The sequence below is a fragment of the Macaca thibetana genome, chromosome 1 (assembly GCF_024542745.1).
Source record: "Macaca thibetana thibetana isolate TM-01 chromosome 1, ASM2454274v1, whole genome shotgun sequence".
NCBI classification, from domain to species: domain Eukaryota; kingdom Metazoa; phylum Chordata; class Mammalia; order Primates; family Cercopithecidae; genus Macaca; species Macaca thibetana.
In genome coordinates this window covers 62,818,480-62,845,814 of record NC_065578.1, presented here as the reverse complement: position 1 = coordinate 62,845,814, position 27,335 = coordinate 62,818,480, and the positions used below count along the sequence as shown (strand labels likewise).

The following is a 27,335-nucleotide window of genomic DNA, read 5'->3' as shown; positions in this document are numbered from 1 at the left end:
TTGTAGCTTATTTTCCTTTATTATCCCAAAATATCTGTGCGAATGGGACAATGTCGCAAAACAAGGCATAAATCTGTAGCCAAGTACGTCTCACTCAGAGGAAAAAACTGATTGGACAGAAGGCACCAGAAATTGCATTTTGTTGGGTTACATGTAAACAGGAAATGGGGGGAAAGATTCACGAAAGAGAAAGGAATTTGCACCGTCATTTCATTGCCACATCCTAAGGATGAAGAATGGCCTTGCTCGCTGCTGATGCTCCATCTGCACCTTACATTGTAGTGTAAACTGTACCTGATGCTAAGGAGACAAATACCCACACAGCAGCAATGCAGAAGGGCATGAAAAGGAATTGAGATTGATCTAAGCCAGCAGGTCCTCTTTCCCTCATAGCTCCCAAGGGCATCTTCTTTGGCAGTGCCTTGCAAATGCACTGCTCGTCAACTGGTTAGTGGAAAAGTCAAATCCTAAAAAGCTTGGTGAATACATTTTGTTTCTGTCATGCTCTTCAATCAGATGACTTGGATGGGTCCGGGGGTGGAGGGACGTACCACATCTGGCCTGTCTTCTTAGGTGATGACGGTGGGTGCACTGCGTCCCGTCCTCTCCTGCAGCTGGGACACTTTGAGAGCAATGGAAATAAGGGGGGCCAACATGACCTGAGGAAGACATAGAGAGAAGCTTTTCCATCACTTCCTCTAAACACAGATGCTTAGCTCCAAAAGCATATGTCTGACTGCCCACTTCCAGGTCTCCAAGGCTCCTCAAACTCCAGAAGTCCAAAAACAAACACATGTTATATCCCCCAATACCTAGTTCCAGCAGTTTCTATTTCAGTGGATCAACACTACTGTCTTTCATGTAAAGTGAACAAGTAGGAGTTGCTCCTGACATGTTCCTCTGCATTTTCCCCATGCTCAGTCCATGAGCAGGCCTAAGTGACTTTTCTCCGCTAAATCTCTCTCCACGGCCCCCTTTTCTCTCCACTCTCCGGCTGTAACTCTTGCCAAGTCAATATCCTCTCTCTTACCTGGAGCACTGAGTGCCTCCACATCCACTTGTATATCTTCCACTTTCTTTCCCACACTGTACCCAATGGGGTTGCTATGGTTTGGCTCTGTGTCCCCACTCAAATCTCATCTTGTAGCTCCCATAATTCCCAAGTGTTGTGGGAGAGACCCAGTGGGAGATGATTGAATCATGGGGGTGGGTCTTCTCTGTGCTGTTCTCATGATAGTGAAAGGGTCTCATGAAATCTAATGGTTTTAAAAACAGGAGTTTCCCTGCACAATTTCTCTCTTTTGCCTGCTGCCATTCATGCAAGACATGACTTGCTCCTTCTTGCCTTCCACCATGATTGTGAGGCTTCCCCAGCCACGTGAACTGTAAGTCCAATTAAACCTCTTTCTTTTGTAAATTGCCCAGTCTCGGGTATATCTTTATCAGCAGTGTGAAAACAGACTAACACAGGAATCTTTTTTTTTTTTTTGAGACAGAGTTTCGCTCTTGTTCAGGCTGGAGTGCAATGGCGCAATCTTGGCTTACCGCGATCTCTGCCTTCCAGGTTCAAGAGATTCTCTTGCCTCAGCCTCTCTAGTAACTGGGATTACAGGCATGAACCACCATGCCTGGCTAATTTTGTATTTTTAGTAGAGACGGGGTTTCTCCATGTTGGTCAGGCTGGTCTTGAACTCGCGACCTCAGGTGATCTGCTGCCTCCCAAAATGCTGGGATTACAGGCGTGAGCCACTGTGCCCAGCCTAATACGGGAATCTTTAAAAATGCAACAACCCCTCCCCACATCTACTTCTTGCTTAAAGAAAAAAAAAAAAAAAGAATTGTGTTGCTTAAGTAAATAAATGCTTTCAATATTAAAAAAAAAAAACAACTAATAATCTAGTTGAACTGCCCATTTTACAGATGAGAAAATTGATACCCAAAGAGATGAAGTAATTTGACTAAATGACTCAATAGCAGAGCTAGGAGTAGTACATTTTCTACTGCTGACTGCTACTTTTTCTTGTCTAAATCTCCACCAATTCATTATACCTGGATGAGGAGAATCAGCTCCACCTGCTGAAACTGCCACGTGCAATTCCCCTTAGGGCTTGGGCAGTCCCCACAAAGTGTTGATGGCCTAGCAGCTGCAGAATAAGGGAAGGCAGCTCCCCGGCTAGATGGTGATACACCTGGGCATTGTGGGATCCTCACACCATTCACTGCCATCCCACCTCCCGAGGACTGTGGTTCAGAGGAAACAAATTTCTTTCATTCTTTGAATCTACCATGTGCCAAGCATTTATCTTGATGATCAAAAGACAAGTAAACACAATTTCCTTTTTCCTTTTCTCTTGTGCTATTAAGTCTCTATAATGCAGACCCCATTGCCTTTGGATGAAGTTTTAGGGATGCCTACAACACAACAGGGTACTGGTGATGACTGAAACTGGGGCCTGCCCACTGGAAAAAATGTAAAAGTGAAGCAATCTCTCATCTCCTGCTTTATGTAATAAAAGCAACTATACTACTCATGTGAGGTACCTACAGTGGTCAAATTCAGACACAGGAAGGAGAAAGGTGGTACCAGGGATTGAGAAAAGGGAGAAGTGGGGAGGCGCTGTTCAATGGGTGTAGAGTTTTAGTTTTGGGGAAAAAAAGTTTTAGAGATACGTTGGACAACAATATGAATATGTACAACATTACTAAACTGTATACTTAAAAGTGGCTATAATAGCAAATTTTATGTTATGCTTAAAATTAGACTAAAATAACTATGAGAGCTGCTTATTCTGAAAAGTTAATGGTATATGCCAACCACAGTGTTTAAACATTTTGCATTTATTATCTCCTTAAATCCCAGTAACAACTGGATGAAGTAGGTATTACTTTGCCATTTGACAGACAAGAAAACCAAGACTCATAACATTGTAACGACTTACCCAGGGACACACAGTTATTAAGTGGCAGGAATAGAATTTAAAACAAGAGCTCTCTAACCCCAAAATCTTTGCCCAAAACCACTTTGCCAGGGGTTTCCAAATGAGTTTCACAGGATTTTAATTAGGTGTTAGAAGAAAAAAGGCTTTGTGGAAAAATAAGCATGGCAAATGCTATTTATTTTATTTTACTTTTAATTTTTTAATAAAAATTGTTTATGTTTAAGGTATATAATATGATGTCTTGATATACAAACACATAGTGAACTGATTACTAGAGTCAACTAACATATCAATCTTGTCACCTACTTACCTTTTTTGTTGTGGTGGTGCTAGTGAGAACAATTAAGATCTACGCTCCTAGTACCTTTCAGGTGTTATTCATTATAGCCATCATGTTGTACATTCCATCTCTAGAACTGCTTCGTACTACAAAACTGAAATTTTGTACCCTTTGGACCAACATCTCTCCATTTTTCCCATCCAGTAGCCCCTAGTAAGCCCCTTTCTACTCTGTTTCTATGAGTTTCACTTTTTTTAGATCCCACATACTAGTGAAATCATGCAGTATTTGCCTTCCTGTGTCTGGCTTATTTCACTTAGCGTAATGTCCTCCAGGTTCATCCATGTTATTGCAAATGGCAAGATGGCAAGATTTTGGTTTTTGTTGTTTTAAGGCAGAATAGTTTTCCACTGTAGTATACACACACACACACACACACACACACACACACACACACACACACACACACACATATATATATCTCACAATTTCTTCATCCATCTGTAGATGTGCACTTAGGTTGGTTCTCTATCTTGACTATTGTGAATAATACTGAATGAACAAGAGAGAACAGATATCTCTTTGACATATTTATTTCAGTTCCTTTGAATATATATCCAGAAGAGGGATACTGGATCATATATTAGTAGCACCAAAAAATTTTTAACTTTTTGAGGAACCTCCATACTTTTGGTTATTCCAAAATAGCTCTACCAACTTACATTCCCGCCAATAGTGTCTGAGGGTTCCCTTTTCTCCACATCCTTGCCAACGCTTGTTATCTTTTCTCTTCTTGAGAATGGCCATCCTAACAGGTGTGAGGTGACAGCTCACTGTGGTTTTGATTTTCATTTTCCTGATGATTAGTGATGTGGACCACCTGTTGGCCATTTGTATATTTTCTTTGGAGAAATGTCCTTCAGTAAATGCTATTTAAACAGTTACCTTTACTGCAAGTCTTCTTGGCACCCTCTTTTTTTCTTTCCTTTTCTTTTTTTAGAGATGGGGTCTTGCTATGTCACCAGGCTGAAGTGCAGTGGCTATTCACAGGTGCGATCCCACTACTCATCAGCATGGGAGTTTTGACCTGCTCTGTTTCCAACTTGGGCCTGTTAGCCCCTCCTTATGTAACCTGGTGGTTCCTCTCTCCCGGGAGGCCACCATATTGATGCCAAACTTAGTGTGGACACCCTACAGGCATAGCACACTATAGCCCAGAATTCCTATGCTCAAGTGATCCTCCTGCCTCAGTTTCCTGAGTAGCTGGGACCACAGGTGTAGGCCACCATGTCCGAATTCTTGGAGCCTTTATGGTGCATTGTATGCTGTGAATCACTGAGAAGGGGCTAACGTACCACAACACTTCCCCAACTTTTTTCTAGCTATGGAGCTCTGGTTGAGATGAGGGTTGTGAAAAACACTTAAACTGTCTCCTGCACTTTACTGCTTCCCCTTGGCTCCTCCATTTTTGGGGGTTGTCCTTCAAGTTCACTGTCCCACCCTTTGCTCCCAGAGTCCCTCCTTACTCTGATATACTTCTGAAGACTTTTTGGGGAATGGCTGAGGAACCCAGCTCACCAGGCTGCAGGTCTGCAGACTGTTCTGTGAAGACACATGAAACTATGCCTCTTCCTGTCCCTCACCAAATCTAAGAACCAGTGTGTGTTCTGCCCAAGCAGGTGATCAGACCAAACAAAGCAACAAAAGGCTGGTGACAGAGCAGAACACCAGATGAGGGCTGACTTAAAGATCAGATATCCCGGGTTGGGTGCAGTGGCTCACACATACAATCCCAGCACTTTGGGAGGCTGAGGTAGGAAGATTACTTGAGGCTAGGAATTCAAGACCAGCCTAGGCAATGTACTAAGACCTCCACCTACAAAAAAAAAAAAAAAAAAAAAAAAAATGGGCAGAGCATGGTGGCACGTGCCTGTAATCCTAGCTACTCAGGTGGCTGAGGTGGGAGGATTGCTTGAGCCCAGAAGGTGGAAGTTGCAGTGAGCTGAGACTGTGCCACTGTACTCCAGCCTGGGAAACAGAGTGAGACTCTGTCTCAAAAAAAAAAAAAAAAAAAAAAAGAGAGAGAGACTAGTTATCCTTCTAGGCATGTAAACCTATGAACTGTTGCTTAACTTTTCTGTGCCTCAGTTTCCTTATCTGTAGCAGGGAGAAAAACAGTCTAAGTTATTTGAGAATTAAATGAGTATATTTTCATAATGGGCTTACAACAGAGCTTGGCAAACCATAAATGCTCAGAAAATTGTTTATTTTTATTATTTATTTATTTATTTATTTTTTTGATTCAAAGTCTCGGTCTTGCTCAGGCTGGAGTGCAGTGGTGTGATCTCAGCTGACTGCAGGCTTGACCTCCTGGGCTCAGGTGATCCTCCCACCTCAGCCTCCCTATTTTTATTATTATAAATTATTATCTGTAATGTTGCGGACATGGAGAAAGAAACATGGAGGTAAGTGAGCACAGCTGGTACCTTGTTGAGTCATTTGAGAAGTAGGCATTGAAACACAGGCTCAAACCATCATTCCCTTGAACAGAATGAACTAACCAGGGTACAGGACTGGGCATTACCTGAGGGTCCTGGTTAATCTTAGCAACATCCTTCTCATAGCTATCAATGTACAGCCGAATGGTGGCCCCTGCACTCCCAGTGCCGCTCAGTCGGAAGATGATTCGAGAACCATCTGTGAAAATGAGCCGCAAGCCCTGGAAAATATAAGCAGAGATTTTTTTCCCCATATGCTGGGAGATTGAAGGCTGGCAAATTATGAGGGGTCTATTTGGTGACGTAATTTCATCCATACTTGATCAATTGGAGAGTTAAATCCTTGATAAATGGTACTAGCTGCACCTCGTAAGCCTGCCTTCCGTCACCCTCTCTGCATCCAGCTGATGGGGGCTTAGCTATGGGGGGAGAAGCATTTCCAGGGTCAGGGGAGACCTGACCTCAGTGATGCTGGGTGAGGTGAGGGCTTCCCTCCTCTCCCCACTTCCCTGTGATTTATGGACTAACCATTCCAGTTTGAAGCTTAATAATGAAGCACATAAAGCTGCTAGATGCAGAAAAAAAAAAACCCCAGATCAAGAGGGAAACACGGACCAAAGGAGCTGAAACCAGAGCAGAAGAGGTCTCTGGCAGATGAGGGGAAGGACTCTTACAAACCACCAGCAAAGGTCCTCAAAAGAGAACAGGAAGCCAGAGGTCCCAAATGGCAGAGACTGGCTATTCCCAACCTACCAAGCAGGGGCCAGTGGCCAATCTCCTGCTGATCCCTGATGACTCAAAGCGAGGTCCGTGTGCAGTGCCAAGCCCATCCTTCTCTCTGCTGCCCTCCTTTTTTCTCCCCAGCAGTATCTCTGGACATCAATTATCTTCTCACTTGGGGAAAAAACTGTGGGATCTCTGGGGCAGATATTTCCCAGCCTGAGGAAAGAAGGCTGGGCCAGACAGTTGCCTGAGGACTCTTCAGTCTTTATGAGTCTACCCATCCTCCGTAAAAAGGAGAACCTTGCATAACGCCAAAGACTGACCAGAAAGACACTGCTCCTCACCTGCTGTTCGTCACCAATCCCCATCTGGTGTTTAATGGTGCTATTCATTAGCTCTGATTAGTGAAGACAGCAGAAGAAATACACAGAGGGCATGCTGCAGTTAGTCACCACGGGAAGCATACGGTCCATTTTCAGTAACCATTTCTCGCTTTGTAGAAACACACCAAGGTTGGTCTCCTTTCCCCACAGCTTCAACTTGAAGACTCTAAAATTCTTTTCACTAAATTGCAGAGGTTCTATCTACATATGTTGGATCATATTTTTCCCTTCTATCTGGTCTCACATCGAAATGCTTGTGTTTTCTGCCGACAGAAAGTGTGGCAGCTGCTTTCTTTACAGCACAGAGAGCAGCCCTCGAGCTTAGGCCACTGCCGCCCATACACGCCTTTGCACTTCTCCTCCCTCCGGGCAGATGCCAGAGGCACTGCAGGGCTGGCATTTCCTTTTCCTGGATTTCCCTTCTGTCTCTGAGGGTTTAATTACACAAACGTCTGTCCCACTCTGCCATCCCTCAGCTCCACTCTCTCCTTTTCTACATCCCTTTCTTCCTCAACCACAGGTCTCTCTTCTAATTACCTCAGGCATAATTTACAATCATCCAAACTGGACCCAAAGTTCTCAAAGATGGCAAACAAGCACAAGGATGAGAAACCACTTGTGCTAAAAGTTGAGGAGGGGAGACTCCAGGCACTGAGGGTCGCTGTGGCCCATCCATCCATTCACTGCCTACTCCCCAGAGGGAAGCTTCCAGTAAATCCCACAGCCCAGCCCTTCTGAACCCGATGCGATGCCTTGACAAGGACCAGGCCAAAAATCTGGGTCTATAGGAAAAAAGTAAACTGGGAAGTTGTAATAGAATTTTCATCCCCCTCTTTATTCTATTATGAATTACGAGAGATGAGTCTACTCTGTGACAAAAACAGCCAACAGAAGCAGAGGTGAGAGAACCCTGGGCGTGAGAAGCTGGGAGAAAGCCTGACCCAGCCTGCAGCCTAGGGTACCCGGTATGCAGTAAGGGAAGCACTAACGATCCTGTCCACATCTAGAGATGCTCCGGGTCCTAAACTGTGGCATCTTGCCAGGTACTGCTGTGTCAGGTGGGGTGCCAGTCATGTGCTGCGAATGATGATGCAACGTTTCTAAGTCTGGGAATGCCTCATCTATTTTTCTCTTCTTTAGAAATTAGAACATATGAGAGAAACATATAAGGATAATGCCACTTACATGCTGTCACTCTGCTATAACCTGCTGACAGAAAAGAGAGGAGTTGATATCTAAGTTCCCACAGTTCTCCCTCTTTCTTAGATTCTGGGGCTCCTTTTTGCATGTACAATGGACACATCATCTTACATATATCTGGCAAAAATCCCTCTGGAGTTCAGGTTAAGGATCCCAGAATGAGGGTACCGGACAGTGCATAGAACCAGGGCATAAACCACTGTCCCAACGAGTGCATGTGAGAGTCACGTGGGATAGTAGAAAACCAGGTAAGAACAGCCACCCTAGAAAAACACGGCAGCAAAAGAAAAATGGCCAACAGGAACTTTTTCATTTTTGCCTTGAGATGTCAGAGATGAAGCTCTGAGGTCTCTCCCCCACTTACACACAGGTCTGTTTCTACCTGATTTCTTGAAATGCTTCCATCCACGGGGTCGCTGTATTCAAAGTTATCGGCCTTCTCCACGGTGTAAACTTTGTCATTTGCTGAGAACTGCTTCCCCACAAAGGAGCGATCAAACATCAGGGCCTCCAAGTCCTTCATCATTTTGTTTGCACCCTCAGCTTCCACCTCCTCGTAATCATACCTGGAAGAAGTCACGAAGTTGAGACCCACGGGCTGACTGCAGATCACACCAAGGCCTATCAGTCAGCACTTTCTTCACCATTTGTTTGGCCCTCCCCCAAAACTATCTAACTTCAGAAGAAGCTGGCAAAAAAAAAAAAAAAAAAAAAATACAGGCCTGTCAGTCACTGGGGATGGAACAGGCCAGGGATGAAAGGAAGGGTTTGGAGGATTTCAGGGAAGGGTTACGAGCTTCTGAATAAGCAGAAAACACCCATCTTGGCATTTCTACAGAATAAAGCTCTAAGAGGTTTCAAAGGCTTTTGAAAGATGCTATCTAACGTTTAATCACCACATCCTGAGGACGTAAAATGAAAAGCAATGTTATCTCTGGAGAGCTCTCTTGAAAGGAGCAAGTGACTCAGGCACTTCTCCAAGCTCCCTGGGCTTCTCTAGGGTGAATGCAGGGCCTGCTCCCAGCCTGAGACCCGCCTTAGGCTGCTGAGATTTTTACTAAGGAGAGTTCCAGCTCTACAAGAGTTTCCCAAAGCAGGGCCAAGTTTTCACTGACCAGATGAAGATGCCAAACACTGACTCTTTATACCTAAAATGCCTCTTTTATTTTTTAAATTTAATTTTATTAAGATACATGTGCAGAACGTGCAGGCTTGTTATATAGGTAAACATGTGCCATGGTGGTTTGCTGCACCTATCACCTAGGTATCAAGCCCCAAATGCATCAGCTGTTTATCCTGATGCTCTCTCAATGTTTTTTTTTTTTTTTTAGTTTTGTTTTATTTTAAGTTCTGCCTCCTTCCTTTCAGTGGGAGTGGATTTTGGTCCAAGGTCCTTTAGGTTCACCCTGACAGAGAAGGCCCAGTGTGGATGAAAAAGGGCCAAGGAAAAACGTGCATCACAAATGAAATTCTATGAAGATGAGTTTTCCTTCAATAATTCTTTTTGACTTCTTTCTTATGATGTTAAAGACTTGTACAGGTGGCTTTTCTTGACCTAGTGGCATATACCCTCTTGAGAGAGTTATTTTTTAGAAGCTCAAGATAGCAGAGTCTATGTTTATTTGTAATCGTGAAATAGATACGATATATGCAAGATGACACCTCTGAGACATGAGAAATGCCGGGGAATTAAGGCCAGCCTATTCTGGCTCCAGGATTCTATGAATCAAAGGCCAAACAGTCCCCTTAATCTTAAAGTCAGCTCTTTCCCCCAGTTAACATGATAAACAACAAGAAATTACAACCAGGTGTTTGTGCTTTACATTTTTGACCTCTGGGTGTTCCAGAGAAATGTTTTCTAAACCCTAGGCACAGAGGGGTGGAATAGAAAGAGTCTGGGTTTTGCAATCAGACCGATGAGCTACGAATTCAGCCTCTATTGGCTATTAATTGTGTGACTACAGGGCCAGTTGCCCTATCTCTCAGAATCTCAGCTACCTTATCAATAACTGTTTTGAGGCTAAAGTGAGACAATGCATGCAAAAGTGCCTAGCACTTTTGTTCAGTAAGTGGAAAGTATAATGGAGTTTTAACTAATCATAAATGCAGGTACTAAAGACTTGATTTGTAATCCTTGGTTAGCAGTTAATTTGATAATTAATAAAAATATGTTAAAATCATTTTTATATGGAGGTTTGTGACTAATTCAAGGGTGTGACCCTTTCTCTGAACAACCCCTCCTAACCTTATTCTACTCTGGCTATTGTTCACCTGTTAACTCATTCATTTATCTATTCAAAACATATTTATGCAGTCTCTACTATAAGTTGTGTGCTTAGGGCACAAAAACAGACATGGCCCTGTTTTTATGATACTTTAGATTCTAGAGAGTTCATAACTGCTGTTCTGAATGACCAGGTTTTTCCGTCTGTTATTTAGAGGTTTTTTTGCCTTGGTTCCCAGGGCTACTGTGTGGTGTCAGATAGTTATTACTTATTCCTTCCACAAAAGAATAACGTGAGACAGAAAGAGATCAATGGACTCGTCCAAAGTTAATAAAAGAATTCTGATTAAGGAGCTTAATTTACTTAGTTGAATTCTTTCTTGGCTATCCAGAGATCATGGACTATAAAATCTGGGATATATTTTTTAAATTGTCTAGTCTAACTCACCCATTTTGTAGAACAGGCAACTGAGGTCCAGAGAAATTATACCTATTCATTTCTTATACATAAACAATTCATCTAATATCCTTTTTATCATATTTTCTTTCTATAATTGGAATACTGAGGTTCAGAAAAATTCTTAGAGTTTTACACTAACTGGGGGAAAGGCAAATTGGAATTAGTGAAAAGTACTACTGTCAACAAATTTTTGAATGCTTTTTAAAAATAGAAGTATGCATGATAAAGAATAATTACTAAGTATTCTAAGTATTTTGTTCACTGCTGAATTCCATGTACCCGATGGAAATCGGGTATACAGTCAATATCTGTTGAATAAATGAAAGAAATATTGACAAGCATATAGCCCCTGGGGACCTATTTCACAAGGCAGAAAAGTTGATGTGGACTAAGCATAACTGTTTCTATAATTTATGAAAAAAAGTTTCTAGGCTTCCAGTACCCCAGAGTTTACAAAACATTTTCAGACTCATTATTCATTTAATTCTTTCAACAGCTGGACTGTTATTCCCATTTCTACAGATGACAAAACTGAGTACAGAGAAAAGCTAAATGGCTCCTCAGTCTAGTAAGGGGAAGAAATAAAATTCTAATCCATTTCTCTGAATCCAAATCCAATGTTATGATCATGTCCAACCAATGGGCACATTTAAAATGCTTATAAAGCATTTATTCTTTTGATTATGTTAGCTACATTTTTAAAGCCTCACTCTTTATGGCTGACATAAAAATTGACTTCATTTCATCCCTGACCAAATTATTTTTAAAGTCTCCAATTGGGAGAGGCTGGATGAATTAGGTTTTACTATCACTTAAGACAGGAGAGGCTGTGGATGCATGAGAATTCTCTCTGCCCACTTCCCCACTTTACCTTGTACCCTAGCTGGGCTGTGGCTCACCTGGTGAAGAAATTCCGGCCATACTTTTGCCAATGATCTTTGAGAATGTCCTCCACACTCTGCTTGCGGGTGGCTAGGATGGAGAGCCAGGCAAGGACAGCCCACAGTCCATCTTTCTCACGGATGTGGTCAGAACCTGGCAAGGGGAGAGCAAGCTGCTGTGAGAAACGTGCTTTCTCCCAGTACCTGAGAAGGTAATTGATATGGTTTGGCTCTGCATCCCCACCCGTATCTCATGTTGAGGGAGGGACTTGGTGGGAAGTGATTGGATCATGGGGGACAAAGCTCCCTCTTGCTGTTCTCATGATAGTAAGTGAATTCTCATGAGATCTGATTGTTTAAAAGTGTAAAGCACTTCCCCCTTCACTCTCTCTCTCCTGCAGCCATGTGAAGAAGGTGCCAGCTGCCTCTTCACTGTTCTGCCATGATTATACATTTCCTGAGGCCTCCCAGCCATGGTTCCTGTACAGCCTGCAGAACTGTGAGTCAATTAAACCTCTTTTCTTCATAAATTACCCAGTCTCAGGTAGTTCTTTAGAGCAGTGTGAGAACAGACTAATACAGGATTCAACAGTAGGTGTGCAGACCCCACTAACGGAATCACACAGCCTGACTGAGGACTTGGGTACACAGGAGGAGTCACATATTAAGTAGGCAACATGATACTGAAAAGAAATTGATGCTTCCCAAAGTGATTTAGAAATTTAAGGCAAATGTCAATAAAAATGTCAGTGAGATAATTAGGTAGAATTTGATATATCAGTTATAAAGTATTAATATGAAGGAAAAACACAGTAGATCTTAAATGAACAAACAGCAAAAGAACATGACTATTATAAAATTTCAATAATTCAAATAGTCTGGTAGCTTAACAGAACAAAAGAGCGCATCTGGAAAGAGATCCAAGCACATATGAGGCTTGAGTATATGACAAAGGTCTCACTTGGAGGCTGTGGGAAAACAGTGGATTACTTTTTAAATGGCGTTTGGATAACTGGATAAATAGCTTTAAAAAATTGTTTTCTTGGCCGGGCGCAGTGGCTCACGCCTGTAATCCCAGGACTTTGGGAGGGCGAGGCAGGCGGATCACGAGGTCAGGAGATTGAGGCCATCCTGGCTAAAACTGTGAAACCCCGTCTCTACTAAAAAATACAAAACAAAATTAGCCGGGTGCGGTGGCGGGCGCCTGTAGTCCCAGCTACTCCGGAGGCTGAGGCAGGAGAATGCCGTGAACCCGGGAGGCGGAGCTTGCAGTGAACCGAGATCGCGGCGCTGCACTCCAGCCTGGGCGACAAAGCGAGACTCCGTCTCAAAAAAAAAAAAAAAAAAAAAAAAAAAATTGTTTTCTTCCCTATAAAACACCATAACAAAAATAATTCCAGTTGAACTAAAAATTTGAATGTGAAACTTGAAAGCTTTTAAATACTAGCATATATTATATTAATATACATGTATTTTTATATATTTATATGTAAATCTTAGGGGTGATAAATAATGTAAATTCAGTATTCATAAAAGAAAACATTGATGTATTTATCCACTTAAAAATTAGCATTTCTATACTGTAAAACTACTATGGACAAAATTAAAAGCCCATTGACAAACTTTAAAAAATTAAAGAGATATGGTTGTTTAAAAGTGGATAGCACTTAAGGTAGATGTTCAATACTATATATATATACTTTCATCTTTTGAGATGGAGTTTCGCTCTTTCACCCAGGCTGGAGTGAAGTGGCATGATCTCGGCTCACTGCAACCTCCACCCCCTGGGCTCAAGCGATTCTCCTGCCTCAGTCTCCCGAATAGCTGGGATTATAGGTGCCCACCACCACGCTCGGCTAAGTTTTGTATTTTTAGTAGAGACAGGGTTTTGCCATGTTGGCGAGGCTGGTCTTGAACTCCTGACCTCAGGTGATCCATCCGCCTCGGCCTCCCAAAGTGCTAGGATTACAGGTGTGAGCCACTGTGCCTGGCCACATTCGATATATTTTAAGACAGATGTTTAATACATTCAATATAGAAAAAATTCTTATGTATGAATAAGAAAAAATAATTTCAATAGAAAAACAGGTCAAGGATATAAATAGGCGATTTGCCAAACAGCAATCATACACACACACACACCCCCAACCAATTAGCATAACAAAAAGCTGGTGTTACTTTTAAGAAGAAAAATTAAAGTTAAAACCACAATGAGAAACTGCTACTTGCTTGACAAAAGGTATAAAAATCCACAAGTGTAAAAATCCGAACAGCCAGTGCCAGGAGGATAAACGGGAAACAGGATTCCACCACAGAGCTGGTGGCAGTGGACACTGGCACAATCCTTCTGGACAGCAATTTGGCAAAAAAGTATCAAAGCCTTAAAATGGACCTACTCATGGATCCAGCAATTCCAACTCTAAGACACTGTTCTTTAACCATTAAGGTTTGGTTAAACAAACTCTGATACATTTGTCTCCTGTTAAGGTCCTTGCTAAAATCTTTAACAAAATTTTAAAATGGGCTTATCTGGTTGTGCTTATATGCATGGACACCCTTTTCCAAGAGCCTGATATGGAACACAACTCTCATTTTTTTGCCTTTAAACTCCTTACTCTGAAAGAAAGCAGTCTACATGGAGCCTTGTTTTCTGATTTCTAAATAGAACTGTATACAACTGCTCTATAATCATGTTTTAACATTATTTTATGTTGAATTCTTTATGTGCCTGCCCTCCTGCACTTCCCGCTGGGTCTTATTCTTCTTGGAATTGTCAGAGTATCTAGCACCATGCTGGGTATGCAGGAGGCACGTGGTAAATGTTTTTCCTTCCTCTCTTCATCTTTTCAGACCCAGCTCAAATGTCCGCTCTTTTTTAAGACTAGCTCCCAACTTCCCTAGGCAGTCATGAGCTCCCTTCTCTTTCTTCTCCTATAGCAACCTGCACAGAACATCTGGGGTGACATCAGCCTCCTTGAGTCTCAACCATCTGTTTGTGGGCCTTTCTCCCCACTAACTGTGTGCTTCTTAGGGGCACCTCTTATTTATCCTTGTAATTAAGTCTGGTGACTAGCATAGCACAAGGAATACAGTAAATAACTAATTATGAAAGACTGTGTGAATGAATCAACCAATCAATTTATTCCAACACTTTCTCCTTCTATTTTTGGTTCTTAAAAAATATGACTTTTTCTTTCAAAAGACTTTTCTCTTCAATGGGATACTACTTTTAGAAGTTAACTGTCCTCAAAACCTGGATGCTGGCAAAACTAGAGAGAGTAGGCAATATTTTTAGTGCTTTATAGAACATATTTTAAAAATGTTTACCTAATTTTACTATCTTTAGACTTTTATTTGCCTTTACTGCTATTTTAAGGAGCAAAAAGCTCTCTGGCTCTTACGGCTTTTGCAAATGATACGTTTTGGCAACAGTTCATCCTGAGAAGCAAGATTCTGGCAGCTTCCCCAATATACTGGGAATTTATGACAGCAGTATACCAGCTTGGAATTATTTGTCTGTGCTCCACTGGGTTTTTTTCTTCCTTCTTTTATTATTTTTTTCCTCAATTTTTTTCTTTTTTCTCTTTTGGCTAGACTGAAAGTATAGAAGGCAGTGTTCCTTTGTGCTTTTCCTGACCTAAGTAAGGAATTTGATATTTTCTTTTGTGTGGAAATGAAAATAAAATATAAAAGTCTTACCCAACTCTGGCCAAGTTACTTGGAGATAACTAAATCATACACCTAATATTATAAACAAAATACCTGCCCTGGGTAACATAAACAAATATCCGATTCCAATTGTATAATCCTCAGCCTCTTTGGATATTCTGGTTCATCACTAATCACCTTGGATGTATCAAAAACTCCAGGTAATTCTATTAATACTCAGGAAGGTGGAGCAAATTTCATTTTCTTCAGGGTTCTGATGAATGACGCCAAGTTTCCAGTGGAAAATACCAATGGTGCATATACGTGTTTCTAAAGCTATTCTTTTTGCAGTCGTGGCTCAGTAGATAAAGCTTGATACTTAAGAATCAGAAAACGTGAATTTGAGGCTCTGGTACTTGTAAGCTACTTGAATTTGGACTAATCACTTACATTTTCTAAGCCTCAGTTTCTTCAACTGCAAAACAGAAATAATGCTAACTTCTCTCTAGTAACTGTGAGAAATTACTATGAAAAAGCAAGTAGAAATATTTTATAAACTGTGAGGTGTGATATAACTACTAGATACTGTCTTGAATAAAGGGAAAAATAAAAGGCTTTTATGGAAAATTATTACATTTTCCACTGACTTTATTATGCTTTTAAAAATAATGCTCCTTGATTATACATATTGGAGAAGAAAATGGAAGAATATAACCTAATATGCTCTTTCCTCCGGGCACTGGGATTACAGTGTTTTTTCCCTCCTTCCTTATTTTTTCATAATGAACATAAATTACTTGTTTCATTATGTTTTAATTTTTAGAAAGAAAACGAAGCCGAGCTCATTTAACTGTGAGAAAGGGAAAACACTGTAGGCAAGGACTGCTAGTCCCAGCTGGCACAAAAGACAGTGGTGGGTTTTGCACTGGATCTCTTCACCCTTGCTCTGCTCAGGGACAGGAATTCTACCCTTTCAGCATCTTCAAACACCTGTCACTTTACTTCGGCCTAATCAGCACCTTGTGATAAGCACAAATTCGACTCAGTCAGGGCACATTCTGGGTCTCAGCCAAGAAAAATGTCAACCATTCCTGAGGGAGCCAAGAGCTAACAGTTTAGGGATTGGGTTACGGTTACCACTATGGGCATCTCAGGAGCTGTCCAGCTCCTGCCAGGTGACAGGCCTGAGGATGGGGGCATGACAGCTGAAAAACAGCTGCATGGAGTTCTCTGAAAGTACCAGTGTCTGTCTGTCTCTTTCTTTTTCTGTCAGTTTCTCTCTCTCCTCCAGCCCCTTGAACATACAGTTCTCACTGCCTAGAAAGTCCATCCCAGATACACCTACTAGCCTGGCTAACATGTTCTGCAATTACTTTCAACTTCAGTCTTATCCCGGATGCACTCCCCATGCCCTCTGTGCTTATACCATTCCCTGTGATCACGCCCCACCCTAGACTATGAGTTGTACTTCCCCAACAGGGGTTGGCCCAAAGTCAGTTGTTAAGACAGTCTGCCCAAAGAATGGCCGGGACCCAGTTGACTGACTGGGAGGTTCAGCTGACCTGCTGTGTCTACAGTCCTGTCCTCTTGGCCTTCCACTGCACAAACGACTTCACTTGGAAAGAGAGCCTTTTCCATACCACTCCAGCTCCCAGGAGGCTGTCCCCAGGAAATGTCAGGCCTTCCACTTAGCAATGAGGCCTGATCTGCCTCATTACTCCCCCTGGAACTTGGTTTCCTTTCCATAAGGTGCCTTTGGAAAAAGGTAGTAAGTGTCTGATAAGCAGAAACTGTGTCCTAACACAAACTTCACTTTACACTCAACAAATGTGAATCAGTGCCAGCATGTACCAAGCACATAAGAAGATACCAAGATGCATAAGGTGTGTCTCCTGCCCTCACAGATGAGCACAGACATACAGGTGAGGGAGACAGGCAGATAACAGTTTAATTGAGTCAGTTATATTTAGTGTATAAGCCTAGTTCTACTGGGGTATTCTGTCTAGGCTATGCCCAGACATGGGGTGCTACAATCTTCCCCTGTGGGCTTTGCCTGCAGGGAAATGTACTCAGTAGCTATGCAAGTTAGAATGGGCAGAAAAACCAGAAACAAAATCTGATCTCCTACACCACAGAACCAAGTTAGGCACCCTGAGAATAAAGCTACTGAAGTACCCCTGTACTTCACCTTCTGTTGCTTTGCACACTTGTCATTCACGGAGCCCTCTATGAGAAGGCCTTGTTCACCATGTGACCCAGAGTCTAACTCAGTATCCAGGATAAAGTCAAAGTTCAATAAATATTTGAGGAATGAATCAATGCAAAATGTACAAACATGAAGGACTTTTCATAAGAAACTACAATTAAAAGAAATTTGCAAAGCGTTAATGCCACATTTCTTCAAGTTATCACTCCTGTATGATGCATTAGCACTAGAACCTTTAAAGATAGGGCAGGGAATATTGCTAACCTCTAGACCTGACCGGATCATAACTTACATATCTCCAGTGATACCAAGTTCATCATCAACCTGGTTTCCCATCTATCTTTCCCAAGCCCCCTATTTTCCTGAGGAAGGGTTCAAATGCATCGTATTCTATACTATTCAGTGACTTCACTTTCAATGTCCCAACAATTCTAAGATAGGATGGAACTGACAGTCTGCCCTCTGCCATTGTGTATAAACATGTACATAATCATCCACGGTTAGGAAGGAAAAACAGCTTTGTACCATGAGATCAACTAACAACAACAGGCTCATCCTGTCTAGTTGTCCCTATTTATCCCTGGTGTTTGTAATGCTGATCTCTGAAGAAGTATCCTAGCTTCTGTGGTTACCATATCCAGATGAGAAAGCTGCTGCTCCTCCAGCACAAACAGACTAATGTATACTTGGTAATGTTAGTAATATTGCAAGATTGTTCTTCAGACACTAGTGGTTTGTTTTACTCGGTGGGCCAGTCCTGAAGTTAGACTCCTTTGCACCTCTTTGCAAGCAAACTTCTTTTCTTTTGCAAAAGTGCATTTCTCCCACAAAGACGTGGAATTCCCAACCCTGGACCGTGGGGTAGAAGTGGTGTTGAGTCATTTCAAGAGTCCCAGACTATGCCAAGAGGTGAGGTGTGGATTCTCCACTGAGGTGGGTGGTTAAGCTGAAAAGCACTGACCAGTCACTATGATTCCAGCATCATACAGGAATTTACATCAGATACCTTTTAAAGTTCTTTCTTTTCCAACAGCAGGAATCTGTTTGTCTAAATAGAAAGTGCCAAGTGAATAGTGTTCATGAACTCATTCAACAAGAGTTTATTGAGCACCTGTTCTATGTTGGGCTCTACGGGAGGCTCAAGGGATACAATGCAGGATAAGACACATAAGATCTCTGTCCTCATGGCACATACAGTCTAGTGGAACCAACAGACACTAATCAAATAATCGTAAGTAATTGTAAAATCACAGCTGCAACAAATACAACAAAGAAGAGGTACATGGTGCCACAAGAGTCAATAATCAGGGGATTTGGCCCACCCTGAAAGGTCAAGGAAGCATTTTTGAGAAATTTCCTCTGCTATTGCCTGGAAAAATACAGAAATAAAGCACTCTGTGCTCAATTAAGCTATAGATTTCAAATGTTTCAAAGTTCATAGAGTCACTAATGTCTACCCTGAGAAACTATGAAAGAACTGTTGGAAACATTCACTAGCAAGGGACACAGTAGCTAAAAATTAACTCCTCTATAAATAAGAAGATCAGGAGTTCAGTTAAGTAAGCCCAGCTGCACTCGGTCACAACAGTGGAGATCCATGGCTATGCAGCCTGGCTGTTTAAATGTTTATCTCAGAAATATTACACAACAATTTTCTTTTTTTGAAGAGAGAGAGAGAAAGAGCTTGTGATTATCCTCATGATAATGAAGTGCATTCTCTCTTTGGATATGAAATATACCAAGGAGAAGCTAAAACCATGATTGGTACTAGGCATTTGTTGAATGTGTTAATAAATGAGAATAAACTTTAACAATAGTCTAAAGTCTAATACTTTGGTTCAAATAAATCAATTCCACAAACATAACATGAGAGACTTCCCTTGGCAAATAGTTCTAGGTAAAAACTTTAAGGGTTTAATTACCCACAACCTTATACGGGCTAAACAGTATTATGCAACTTCCTAAAAACTAACCTAAAGGAAAGTTATGTCAAGAAAAATACAGTGCCCCAATCACTAGAAATAATCGTCCCACCCTACTCTTCACTTGCCAGGCCAACCCTGGAAGATTTGGGCTCAGTTCTGGGCATCACCTTCCAAGAGTGGCACTGGTAAACTCAGAAGCACGTAGAGGCTGGCGCTGAGTCTATAAACAATGTGAAACGAGGAATGACTGGAGGAAACAAAGATGGACAGCCTGAGGAAGGAACGAACTGAGAGCTGCTTCTTGTATTTGAAGACCTGTCATGTAAGAGGAGCAGCTTGTGCCATCCTGTCTTTAGGCCTATTCCCTGCCGGTCAGCACCAGGGATTCCTACTTATCTCTGGGGCTCTGATCCCTCTTGCCCAAGGCTTCCCACATGAGTCTGTGGAAAAAAAAGTTACTGTACATACTACGAAATGATGGTAATAATAATTATCATATTGCGGTGATGATATTGTATAATATCATCATAATTATTACATACAGTGGTAAACTATGTTTAGGCAAAACTGTACTAACAGGATTCTTTATAGCAGAATGTTCTGGAATCTTCAAATGCTAATATCATTGTGAATATCCAAGATAGAGAAGTGTCGTCCAATTTTCCCACTTTTTCTTGACCCCTAGAACCCTCTCATGGAACTAATATTCTTCCACATACCCACATGCTCTGGGAAACCTGACTCTAGACTTTTATCTTTTCACTAGGCTCCACACTGATACAAGTACATGGGAACAGGAAACCAAAGGTTTTGACACAGTTGCTGCCTTCAAAGACATCTTCATTCATAAAGAATGACTGATGCCAGGCCTGAACTAGATGACACTGTGGGGAGTTTCATGGGAGAAGACCACCTCATAGGCTCATTGGGCATTCATGTAGTATCCCTCAGAATAGCATGGCACCGTGCACATTATATGAAGTAGAAAAGGACTAAGCAGTGGCCTTGTAATCTCTGATTTAAGCACCTACAACTTTGGGAAACTGTCTAGCCTTTGTTGTGGAAGTTGTTCAACCCCAAGACTAATCCAGCCTACTTCATACCTTCCAATTCTGTCAAGGCAGTTCATTGCCAAGGAATATTACCACTCTCAAAAATACCAAGTTGCTTAGAACTCTGTAAATATGTACCTCCAATTTAGCAGCTCATTCTACCCGCTCTACCTCCAGACTTATAGGAAAGGAAAGGAAATCAGTACTCTGTTCTGTTTAACCTGGCATGAACTGCAACTCAGTTGCAAAGCTGAGAGAATGCTTGGTTTTGATCTTCTTTTCTTCACTAAAGCGTGACAATAGAGCACCATAGGATCAAGGTCAGTGCATTTACTTAAAAATATCGGGTAGAGGGAATAAAAGGAGAAGAGATGTAGTCACTTAACTGCCTTATAACCTGGCCGGAGACTGATACATGGGACAGGGCCACACACCTGAACAGATGTTTAGAAAAGAGAGACTGATGCAGGCAGCATGAGGTAGCAGAGAAGGTCATGAAAGAAGTGGGAGTTCGGGTCAATATTTGGACAAGCAGAAAGGAGGAAGGAGAGCGCACAGAGTGGGGTCTATGGGTCTTGGGTCATCCCCCGAGAATACTATGTACTCTTCTTTCACTTGAATATTAATACAATTACACATACACCCTCAGGCACAAGGATGTATTTTTAATTTCTTGATCACCTAGCAACTTAGTTCCACCCTCATGGTCTTCCTTCACTTAGCCTTGATTATTCTGCTATAGAAAACTTGGGCCTATAAAAGAGAAAGATTTAATGCTGTGCTGAAACCTCTTCTTAAATAAAAACAAAAAACTGGCTTGCTCCACCATATTTCTTCTCAGAAATGAAAACATCTATGAAGGTTTCTTTGACCACTGAAGGAAGAAAAATCTGTTTATCACTCTGTTTAATCCCTACAGACTCAATGACCACGCTGCCGAGGAGGCCCCCCAGCTTCCTGTCTGAGTCCATGTGATCCTCTGAAAGTAAAATCAGCCTTTTTGGCTGAATGTGCTCACCCCTTTTCAAATGTGTACACTTCACCAGGGTTGTTATAAATAATTTGTACCTTGATTTAGGACACATCAACTACTGTTGCTATTTCAGTGCTACCTTAGCAGTCTAAGCTTTTACTGGAAATAGTGGTTACAGGGAGGAAAATGCTAGCACAGGAGTGTGACTTACCAGTCCCGAAGCTCTCCTCCCCACAAAGGGACAGTTTGCTCGCATCCATCAAATTCCCAAAAAACTTCCAGCCAGTTGGGGTCTCATACAAAGCGATCTTTGTAGCATTAGCCACCCTTCAAAGGCATGAAATCAAAGTTACATCACAGCAGGACTGTCAGCGTAGCCATGTGAGGGACGGAAAAGGGCAACAGTTATTGTAATCAAGGGTCCCATTTAGCATTGCACAGAGTCACACATAAATCTAAGACTGGTGGAAAATCATAAGAGAAACCTTGTGCACAATGGGCTATTATATGTGGATTCAGAGAAGGTGGAAGAAGAAAGAATTAATTCAGATCACGGAGTTTAATATTTTAGAAGAAGCATCCATAGTAAAATGTTCAGGGTTGCTGTTTAGGCTGTTTAAACCCACATTTTGGATACAGACTGCATCTATACAATCTATGAAGAAGAGAATAATGGTGTTTTGATATACCCATAATCACAGAATCATGACATACTGGGTCTGGGCAGTTAGCATTTTACAGAGAAGGAAACAGGGCCCAGAATGTTATGTGATCAGACCAAGGTCACAAAGCCAGGATGACCGACCGCCCAGTATTCAGCTGCCTGGTGAGTGCTGCTTTTGTCTCATAAGAAGTCGCCCCAGGGGAAACGCCCAATGGGGTCTCCCCTATGTACTGGCTTCACCCACACTGATTAGTGGTTCCCCTTCCCTTCTAACATGTGTTTTATTTCTCTCTAGGTATCTTTAGACTACTTAAAACCTTTGAGTGACTTAGAAAAAAAATTCCTTTCCCTTTGAACATGAAAAGTTACCTGATAAGTTCCATTCACTGTTAGAGTGAGTTTTGCTTCCCAGAACGTTTGCCTTATTTCCAGGAAAGCAATGTCAGCTTTGTGTTCTGATATTTGAGGAAAAAATCAAATCTATGATTTTGAAAACTATGAAAGTACAAAAAACTTTTATCTGGGTAATGAGGTACTTCAGTTATGATTCTATATGTGGATTATCAATTTTTCCAAAAATTGGAATTACACTGTTTTTGGATGACACAGAAGGTATTCCAGGACCTGACAGGCCTAATGTATGACAGTGTGACCTCAAACCAGCTCATAATTTCAAATGCAGGACCTGGTGGTAGACACGCTGGGTTCAAATGCTAGTTCTAATTTGGTGGTGAGGTCTTGGACAAGACTATTAGCTTCCCTGACTTTCCATTTCCTCTTCCTTAAAATGAGGTCTGCTGTGAGGATCAATTGAGATGGTGAATGTAAAAACCACTGTACAAACTACAAACCACTATATGGATATTAGTGGCTATTTTCTTGTTAGCCGAAGCAAAGTCAGCACCAATTCTATAACCATCTCTCCTCTACAGAAAAAAACTGCATGGCCCAGTGGGTGGGAGCAAAGGCTCTGGGTTCAAATCCCAAGTCAGCCATTTACCAGCTGGGTGACCTCAGGTAAGTTACTTCTTTGTCCTTTGGTGTTTCCACCAGAAAAATGGTGTTAAATATAGGATTTATCTCATGGGGTTCATCTAAGAATTAATGAATTAAAACATGCAAAATATTTAGTGTCTACAACAAGGTAATGTTCAATAAATATTAGCTATTACTATAAGAGCCTAGATATATATCACAGCCTACTTTCCTCTCTGGCCTTGACCTTTTACTCATTCATTCATTCTTTACCTTTTATTCATCAAACATTTCCTGCACACCTGACATATTCTAACTAATATTTTCCCTGGTCCTCATCTGTTATGACTTTTATTTTTCAATTTTTTAAGTATGATCTAACAAGCCACCTCAAAGCTTTTGTACAATGAAGTGATATATAAACATTCACTGTGTTTGTGTGGGCATGAGCGATCCAGTTCTGTTGAAACTCTAAAAATACTTCAAACTGCTCTTTCACCCACACTCTGTACACACTGCAAAAGGAAAGTGATCCTCCAAAATGATGTTTTGAGTATTTCCATTGTTATTCATTAACACTCAACTATTCATTCACTTTAAAAAAGTATATGCGTGTGTGTGTTTGTCCTACCATGTGCCAGGCACACTATGGTCAGGCAGAGTCCAGGATGGTGAACAAGGCAGTCCTTTCTCTGCAGAAGTATACAGTCTAGCAGGGCAGGCCAAAGAGAAAACAGGCTACTAGAACACAGTGTGGTAAGTGCCAGGAGGAGGAGGCCCAGGGTGCCAAGGGAGTGCGGAGAGGGGCATCGAATCCAGAAAAAGCCACCCATCCCCTCACACAGGAATCGCTCAGCACACTCTATGCATCAGATGCCGATGCTGAAAGGGAAGGACACGTGTTCCAGGCACAGTGAAGGGTGCAGTGAAGACTGGGACGACCCGAGACAGGAAGGTCAAGGGAATGGAGAGACCTACCGGTCCAGGGCACCACTCGTGGGCATGCTCCGTGCAAAGCCACGGACCCCGGTCTGCTGGAAATACGGAATGCTGAAGATGTTGGCAGCAATGACAGCCACAGAGTCTGAAGGGTTCACAAAGAACCCATGCTTGCCCAGAATCATGTTTCGATCCTTGGGGAGAAGAGAGGATCAAAGAAAGACCTTTTAATCAAACTAGAAGAAATCAAACTATCTTTCACGGGGGTTTTATAAAATTTAAAACCATAAAATTTGAAATTGATCTCTTTTCCATACTGCATTTTTAACACTGGGTTTTATTTTCAATGGGTTTATACAGTACCGTTGGGCCAAAGGCACCTCCATGCCAAAGAGTTAAAACTGTTTTCAATTAAAGTCCAAGCACAACCTCCTTTTGAGCTGAGTCCTCTGTTCTCCCTCCAGAGGCCAGCTCACTTTAACCTCCTAGACTTTTTCCAGACTCTGGAACCAATCATCTTTTTCCCAGGGGAGGAGAAAACGCAATGAGAGAAGAAATATTGGCTGTTTACATAGTTTGGTAGGTCTACTGGGTAAACTGTGTACCACAGTCTGTGTACCACAGTAACTGGGAGGGTGGCCAAAAAACACTCCCAGCATGCACTGCATCACAAAGATGTACTACAAAATAATGTCTGCTGGAACCCCTTTAATTTCCCAACATTTTGATAAGGGAAAAATTATTTTTCAGGAAACAGTGGATTCTAGCTAATGGTAAAGAACACTAGTAACAACAAAAATATATTTTCAACTAAGTAAATGTGTACAGTGTCTACCATCAGTGAGATATAGGGATATAAACCTAAGACACATCTCTTCCTTGTCCGGTACATAGTCACCCTTGTAAATCAAACAGCTTATTTCTAAACATTTTAATTGTAGAGAATGATTAAAATGTTAATTCTCTCAATATCATCTTCATATAGGCCATGAAATTGCAGCTTCAATATTCAGCTCGTGTGAATGAATGAATGGGTGTATTATAAGACCAAAACCTTGTCCAGAGATTAAGTAAGTAGCCAGCTGCTGGTTGAGAGCAGAAACCTACCTTAAGACAGGCATCTAGAACTCACCCAGTTCATGAAATACCAGTCATTCTATCATAACCAGAACCTAATCATCGTGCCACTGTTAGCAAGTATGGATGTCTGAAATTAAACGTGTGGGTTTCATTTCAATGACTCCTATTCCTGTTCAAGAGGGTCTTCTAATAATTTAGCTCTGACCTCAGGTCAGAATGAGGGATTCTTAACAGTCACTCCCAGGGTCTGGCAGAAGCAGCCCACCTTTTTCCCCATCTGCAGGATCAGGCCTGGCCTGCACCAGAGTTCACTTAAATGCACTTATACCCACCCCATCTCCATCAAAGGCAGCCCCAAAATCATGCTCTCCTGACTTCATGGTCTCCACCAGGTCAGCTGCATAGGTGAGGTTGGGGTCAGGGTGGTGGCCTCCAAAGTCCTCCAGAGGAACGCAGTTAACTGCTGAGTTTGCAGGGGCACCGAGTTCTTCACAGAGGATCTTCTTTACATACGGTCCCACAACTATATACAATGTGGAATAAAAGTATGTAGAATCAGAAAATAAAAGTCCTGAAAGGATGTGAGGATTCAGGGCTGAGGTGGATGCATTCTGGGGAGAAGAATGGCATGAGAAACAAAAAGAACATGTGAAATGTGTTCAGGGACTAGTGGAGAGATACACCTGACTGGAGAAGAATGTTCTCGAAAATGGAACAAGGAGAGATTATGTTGGAAAAGGTGGGGCCAGTTCATGAAGGGCAGAGTGGGGAAAAGAAAGGAAACCAACCATTATGAAGGCCCTACTGTACACCTGTGCTTTCTCATTCAGTCCTTCAGAAAAGCTCAGAAGGTGGTAGAGCTTGGAGCTTAAGAGCCTGGACTCTGAAATCAGAGTGTCTGGGTTCAAATCCCAGCTCTGCTGATCATGGGCTGTATAATTTTGGGAAAGTTATTTAAACTCTCTGTGCCTCAGTCTCTTCCATTTGCAAAATGAGGGTCATAATGCTAACTACCTAACAGGACTGATGTAAGGATTACATGAGTTAAGAGTTATGAAGCACTGAGAATAGTCCCTGGCAGTTATGTTACAAAGTTTACATTATGATTATCACCTGCAGTTTACAGATACATTGGAATGCTGGTGTTCTGAGGTAAAGACATTTGCCCAAACTTACATGGCTAGAAAAAGTGGGAATTGGGATTCAGAGCTGTTATCTTTCTACTATGACAAGCTAGCTGACAAACTGATTAAAAAACCACAAACAGGCTGGGTACGGTGGCTCACACCTGTAATCTCAGTACTTTGGGAGCCTGAGGCAGGCAGATCACATGAGGTCAGGAGTTTGAGACCAGCTTGGCCAAGATGGTGAGACCCTGTCTCTACTAAAAAAAAAAAAAAAAAAAAAAATATATATATATATATATATATATATGTGTGTGTGTGTGTGTATACACACACACACACACACACACACACAGATTAGCCAGGTGTGGTGGCAGGCACCTATAACCCAGCTACTCAGGAGTCTGAGACAGGAGAATTGCTTGAACTTGGGAGAAGGAGGTTATAGTAAGCCGAGATTGCATCACTGCACTCCAGCCTGGGCAACAGGGCAAGACTCTGTCTCAAAAAAAAAAAAAAAACGAAAAACCCACCACCACCAACAAACAACAGGAGAAGCCAGGTACATATGTTTACAGTGACATTTTACATAACCACCAAGAACACACATCTCTGAAATGCTAAGAGAGCATTTTCATCAAGGATGATACTAATCCCAATATAGTACATGCCCCAGAGGTCAGAATACTGTGGAATAAGTGTGTACTATGAGGGGTCACCTGTTAAGCAGGTTACTGACACACCATAGAATGAGGTCAAGGCAGCCAGGGCTGTGAGCGATACAGAAACAAAAGTGTTAGAAGAACAGCCAAAAGACCTGGTGAAAAGTAGTCTTATCTCCTGACAAGCTCCTCTTACCCAATGCCCTCCTCACATGCCCATTCTCTGGCCAGCTCAGGCCTCTCCTCATTTCCCTAATGTGACATCCATTTTTAAGCCTTCATGCCTTCGTCACAGCCACCGACCACATGAGAATGACTATTGCTTGATTTTTCATCACTCTAGATCTTTCTTTCGTAAGAACTGAGTTGGCTGCCACTTCTTCCAGGAAACCTTTCTTTATACCCCTAGTCAAATTATGCCTTCTTCCAACTCCAAAGAGAATACCTGAAATTCCAACTCTCATTTTGTTGGCCTGGCAGGAGTTAGTTTTTTAGAGTT

The 27,335-nt window shown here is 41.8% G+C and overlaps 1 protein-coding gene across 3 annotated transcripts in view; it reads right to left on the bottom strand.

Annotated features, from left to right (window-relative positions):
* Positions 1-27,335, bottom strand: part of PGM1 (phosphoglucomutase 1) — a 66,471-nt gene continuing 39,136 nt past the window's right edge. For all 3 annotated transcript variants that reach the window (XM_050756181.1, XM_050756269.1, XM_050756087.1), the window contains exons 5-11: positions 25,383-25,573; positions 24,010-24,164; positions 21,604-21,719; positions 11,607-11,742; positions 8,406-8,589; positions 5,804-5,938; positions 1-659 (exon numbers count right to left, since the gene is read on the bottom strand). In XM_050756181.1, coding sequence (XP_050612138.1) covers positions 570-659; positions 5,804-5,938; positions 8,406-8,589; positions 11,607-11,742; positions 21,604-21,719; positions 24,010-24,164; positions 25,383-25,573 — 1,007 coding nt within the window. In that variant the 3' untranslated portion in view covers positions 1-569. The remainder of the gene's footprint in view (positions 660-5,803; positions 5,939-8,405; positions 8,590-11,606; positions 11,743-21,603; positions 21,720-24,009; positions 24,165-25,382; positions 25,574-27,335) is intronic.